This window comes from Sapajus apella, unplaced genomic scaffold, assembly GCF_009761245.1.
Source record: "Sapajus apella isolate SASKATOON/1434 unplaced genomic scaffold, GSC_monkey_1.0 scaffold51, whole genome shotgun sequence".
In the NCBI taxonomy this organism is placed as follows: Eukaryota; Metazoa; Chordata; class Mammalia; order Primates; family Cebidae; genus Sapajus; species Sapajus apella.
This window is the reverse complement of record NW_022436991.1, coordinates 8252901-8258783: the sequence shown is the minus strand read 5'-3', so window position 1 is coordinate 8258783 and position 5883 is coordinate 8252901. Positions and strand designations below refer to the sequence as shown.

Below are 5883 nucleotides of genomic sequence, written 5' to 3'. Positions count from 1 at the left end.
CAACTGCCCTATAAATAAGACACTTATTATTTTCATTTTACAAGTGAGGAAGTATGCTGTTTATTTTGGTTTGTCCTAGAGCAGGGGTCCCCAACCCCAGGCCATGGACTGGTACCAGTTCGTGGATGCAAGCTCCTTTTGAGAATCTAATGCTTGATGATCTTTCACAGTCTCCCATCACCACCAGATGGGATGGCCTAGTTGCAGAAGAACATGTTCAGGGCTCCTGCTGATTCTCTACATTACTGTGAGTTGTATAATTATTTCGTTATACGTTACAATGTAATGACAATAGAAATAAAGTACAGGCCGGGCGCGGTGGCTCACATCTGTAATCCTAGCACTTTGGGAGGCTGAGGCGGGTGGATCATGAGGTCAAGAGATCAAGACATCCTGGCCAACATAGTGAAACCCCATCTCTACTAAAAATACAAAAAAAATTAGCTTGGTGTGGTGGCAGGTGCCTGCAGTCCCAGCTACTCAGAAGGCTGAGGCAGAAGAATCACTTGATCCCAGGAGATGGACATTGCAGTGAGTCAAGATCACACCACTGCACTCCAGCCTGGCAACAGAGAGAGACTCTGTCCCTAAATAAACAAATAAGTAAATAAAATAAAGGAATAAAGTACATAATAAATGTGATGTGCTTGAATCATCCTGAAACCATCCCCCTGGCCACTGGTCTGTGGAAAAATAAATTTGTCTTCTATGAAACCAGTCCCTGGTGCCAAAAAGGTTAGGGACCATTGTCCTAGAGAAACTGCTGTAGAGAGATATTAATGTGTGTAGCTGGGGGTGCACTGGTTATATGATGTGTAGCCTCAGAGGTCTTTGATCAAAAGCAATTTTACATTCCCATCACTTGACATCTGAAATCATTCTTCTCCTAACTTCGTTTCCTTTCCAGTGGAGATTCCAGGACCTATCACTTCAATAACTCTTCCAATTCTTCATTTGTTTCTCCCACCTTGCATCCTAGAAACCTGACCAAAACAAACAATCCACCCAACCCAACCCTAAAAGAATCTTACTTTCAACTTTTCTCATTTCAACATATACCCAACTTGCTTAGCCCCAATAAGGAGAGCATTAAACACACACAAACATGCAACCGTGTTCTGAAAGCCTAGACTGGGGATAGTTGTTCTTTCCATCAGGGTCATGCATGAGAAAGCAAATGCCTCAGCCTGGGATGATGGGGCAAAGCTGAAACCCAGCTGAAACTCAGGACACGTGAGCAGCTCTTCTCCTCACCCCTCCAGGAATTACACTAGTTCTGCTTCTCTTGGTATAGGAGGCTCCATTTTCTTTCTTCCTTTCATTGTTCCTGGTCTTCTCAGATACCTAAAATGTTTTCCCTGGATATTCATCTTTGACTGTCAGCTGCCTTGATTAACCATGTGCACCTGGGAAGAGGGGTGAAAGTCTGGGTATGAGCTTCTAGTCTTCCAAGTGAGTACAGGCAGGTAGATGACAGTGACTGGAGGGCTAAAATGCTGAGCAGTGATTTCAGCAGCTGTACGAGGCTTGGGAGACAGAGGATGGAGCTCAAGCCCCACAAGGTAAGGAGGCTTCTTGAACACTTGACTTTTTTTTTTTTTTTTTTTTCCTGAGATGGAGTCTCACTCTGCTGCCCAGGCTGGAGTGCAGTGGCACAATCTTGGCTCACTGCAACCTCTGCCTCCCAGGTTCAAGCAATTCTTCTGCCTCAGCCTTCCAAGTAGCTGGGATTACAGGCGCCTGCCACAATGCCCAGCTAATTTTTGTATTTTTAGGAGAGATGGGGTTTCACCATGTTGACCAGGATGATCTCCATCTCTTGACCTTGTGATCCGCCTCCATTGGCCTCCCGAAGTGCTGGGATTACAGGCGTGAGCCACCGCGCCCAACTGAACCCTTGACTTTCAGTTGAAATCATGGAATGGCCATGGGCTAGGAGTAAGAATCAGTCACACACTAGGACCAGGGTTACATCCCAGAAGTAAAGAGGAAACAGAAATAGGGCAGTCCTTAGTGAAGCTAAGACCAGCCTTCAGTGGGGGCAAGGGAAATTACTAGCACTCTAACAATGATTCAAAAGAAAATTTAACCCTCTTTGGATAAAGAAATATTCCCAAGAGCCTTCAAAATTTTTCATCTGCAAAATCTTGCATTTATAACAATATACAAAGCATGTTATAAAACAGAACTAATGGCATAAAAGAAAAAAAAAGATAAACAAGTCATCTGGATACCAGAACTTCCTGGTAGAGATTTTCAAATAACTATGGTTGATATGGTTAATAAACTTAAAAATGGTACATTTTGCAAGAGACCTGGAACCTATAAAAATAGAGATAAATGGAAATTCCAGAACTGAAAAATATTATTTTTAAAATGATTCAATGGAAAGATCACATGAACTGTAATTCAAAATAAATAAGCAAAAAGAAAAATAGCTAAATCCCAGTGGGAAATTTTAATATCTTAAAATGTATACATTTTAATATATACAGGCCAGGCAGGGTGGCTCACGCCTGTAATCCCAGCACTTTGGGAGGCTGAGGCGGGAAGACCACACCCAGCTAATTTTTATACTCAGCCTGGCCAACATGGTGAAACCCCATCTCTACTAAAAACACAAAAAATTATCCAGGCGTGGTGGTGGGCGCCTATAGCCCCAGCTACTCAGGAGGCTGAGGCAGGGGAATCACTTGAACCTGGGAGGTGAAAGTTGCAGTGAGCCGAGATCATGCCACTGCACTCCAGCCTGGCAACAGAGTAAGATTCCATCTCAGAAAAAAAAAAAAATTAGTATTTACAATATATAGCTTATTTAATCCTAATAATCCCTGATTGAAAATTTAATACTTCTTTCAATGACTAATACAATAAGCAGACAAAAAAAAAAAAAGAGAGAGAGAGAAAGAATATAGATGATGTGAAAAGCATGATACTTAGCCAACTGTGCCTAGGTGGCACTTATAGAACACTATAGGCAAAGCCTAGAGCACACATAGATTTTACAAATGCACAGAAATGGTTTATGAAAATACACCATGTACTAGCCATAAACAATGCTCAAAATGTCAACGAACTGGAATTGAGTATACTCTCTGATGAAAGGAAATTAAAACCGAAATCAACAACAGAAAGATAACAAGAAGCTCCCCGTATTTAGAAGTTCAGCAACACACTTCTAAAAATTCTAAAATCCATGCATCAAAGAAGAAATCAGAGTGGAAATCAGGAAATGTTTTGAGTAACCCAAACAGACTGTTGGAGTAATCCATAACAGACTCTAAATTTGGTGGGATATTTTTGTTGTATCATTTAAAAATTACTGGGAACTTTGTATTCTTCTGTTTCAGTCTTTATTTTAAAATGCTTTGATAAAAAATCAACAAAAAAGAATACTTTGAATGGCATCTACTCTCAAGGGCTCTCATATCTCTTGAAAGATAAAAAAAGGTGGAAAAATTACATAACTGAGTGTGTGTGTGTATGCATGCACACGTGCAGAGAGAGGTATACTAGGGAGATGCCCACAAACTTTTTTTCTTTTGAGACAGAGTTTCACTCTGTCACCCAGGTGGAGTGCAGCGTCACAATCTCGCCTCACCCCAACCTTCCCCTCCTGGGTTCAAGTGATTCTTGTGCCTCTGCCTCCCAAATAGCTGGGACTACAGGTGAGCACCACCACAACCAACTAATTTTTATGTTTTTAGTAGAGACAGGGTTTCACCATGTTGGCCAGGCTGGTCTTGAACTCCTGACCTCAGGTGATCTGCCCACCTCAGCCTTCAAAAGTGCTGGGATTACAGCCATGAGCTACCACTCCCAGCCCAAACTTCTGACAATATTTACCTCTTGAAGAAGGAGGTAAGAAAGTGATCTGGGAATATGAAGGTGAGTGAGAGATTCAGAGCTCTTAAAATGATTCCATGCAGCTTGAGTGTTTTCTAAAGCCTTCCTATATTACTTGTACCACATTTTAATATAAAACATTGTTTTAAATACCTGACCACTGACCTGTGGCACATAATCACACACCCCTGGAGGTATACTTAGCCAGGTTCAACAAACACGATCAGATAGAAAAAACACGTAGTATCACAAAACTGGATAACAACTTAGAATAATAATAAGAGTTGGTCATCTAATTTTGAAATGTTACTATTTGTTCTGGGCTCTACAAACAAAATATTTTATATAAATTTAACTTTCAAGTTTAACAAAGTCCACAGTATTTATACTTACTATGGGAATATCCTACAATGTTTTACTTGGGAGGTTAAGAACCAGTTAATAAGGTTGAAAGTATGTTTTAACTAAATGAATTTAGTAATACTGTATGATTTTTTTCAGAAAACCTTAATTTCTAACCTTTCATTTGGGGGTTTATATCCATTTTCACCCTTTCAATAATACCCTGGACCACAGTGCTTCTGGAAGGCACATAAGCCAATTCCAAAGAAGGAGAAATTAAATAATCTGCGATCTGGAAAGGCACTTCACTGACAGGCTGAGGAGAGAAACTGAAAGGTCCATTCTTCCTTATAACAGTAACAAAGCGTGTTGCCAAAAGTGCAGCACTAAATAGAAATGTGAAGACCATTTCCACAACTAAAGCAATACATCGCCGCCTCTAGAAGAAGAAGAAAAAAGATTATGTTAATTGCCCTAAGAGGTTAACCTTGCAAGTTCATTTCTGAATTTTAAAAAAATTTTTAATTCTCGTTGGTCCATAGTAGGTATATATATTTATGGGTTACATGAGACATTTGGATGCAGGCACACAATGCATAATAATCCCATCAAGGTAAACTGGGTGTCATTCCCTCAAGTATTTATCCCTTGTGTTACAAATAATCCAATTATACTATTTTAAATATTTTTAAATGTAGAATTACACTTTTTTTTTACTCTAGTCATTCTGTTGTGCTAGCAAATACTATGTCTTATCCATTCTTTCTGTTTTTTTGTACCCATTAACCATCTCCACATCCCCCTTACCTACCCCAAGCTACCCCTTCCCCGCCTCTGTTAACCATCCTTCTACTCCCCATCTCTATGAGTTCAATTGTTTTAATTTTTAGTTTCTACAAATGATTAAGAACATGCAAAGTTTGTCTTTCTGTGTCTGGCTTATCTCACTCAACATAACGACCTCCAGTTCCATCTATGTGGTTGCAAATGACAGGAACCCATTCTTTTCCATGACTGAATAGTAGTGTATTGTGTATATCTAGAATTCTTTTATATTAAGATAAAATATACTTCATAAAATAATATACGTAGATTGCCAAAAACATAGCTTTACTCCATAACAGATGCAGCTTCCTGGACTGTCTTTTTTCTCCTTTCTACATAACGTCCTGCTATTATTTCTCTCCGCAAGAACTCTATATTTGGAAGAGATAACCCTAGCCTTGTACTGAGAAAAGTAAAACAGTATAAATTGAAATTTAATGCTCAAGGTGTCAGAATATTCCCCTGTGCCCTCTGAGCTGTTGTAATAACCTTATAGATACCTATAGATAGTTCAACTTACCTTTAAAATAAAATTCTTCCAGAGAAGAACCATAAATTTTTTGGATTCTGAGAAATCCATTCTTCTAAAAAGAGAGGAAGTTCAACTCTATGGAGGGAGTAAAGATTTTTTAAAAATAAAAGATTATCTAATGATGTGTAAATTTTAGACAAGCAAATTACTTAAATTTCAATTACTTAATTTTATAATCAAGCTTTAAAGATAAGGAATATTTAATAAAGATTTAAAATAAGAAATGTAAGGATTTAAAATATTTGAGAAGTTGTTTATCCCTATATTTTTTTTTTCCCCGAGATGGTGTCTCACTCTGTCACCCAGGCTGGAGTGCAGTGGTGTAATCTCTGCTCACC

The 5883-nt window shown here is 38.9% G+C and overlaps 1 protein-coding gene across 1 annotated transcript; it reads right to left on the bottom strand.

The window, feature by feature from the left end:
• Positions 1-3540: 3540 nt before the first annotated feature.
• On the bottom strand, positions 3541-5681 carry LOC116526539 (putative uncharacterized protein CRYM-AS1). Its single transcript, XM_032242901.1, has 2 exons — positions 5534-5681; positions 3541-4627 (listed from the first exon to the last, which is right to left on the bottom strand). The coding sequence occupies exons 1-2, from the start codon at positions 5591-5593 to the stop codon at positions 4361-4363; spliced, it is 327 nt and encodes a 108-aa protein (XP_032098792.1). The 5' UTR covers positions 5594-5681; the 3' UTR covers positions 3541-4360.
• Positions 5682-5883: the final 202 nt, after the last annotated feature.

What these genes read in the sequence shown, in the direction of transcription:
- LOC116526539 (XM_032242901.1), bottom strand. Translation starts at nt 5,593, where the DNA reads ATGGATTTCTCAGAATCCAAAAAATTTATGGTTCTTCTCTGGAAGAAT. An exon ending in GGAAGAATTTTATTTTAAAG is followed by an intron (nt 4,628 to 5,533) that starts GTAAGTTGAACT and finishes TTCTTCTTCTAG; the next exon opens with AGGCGGCGATGTATTGCTTT.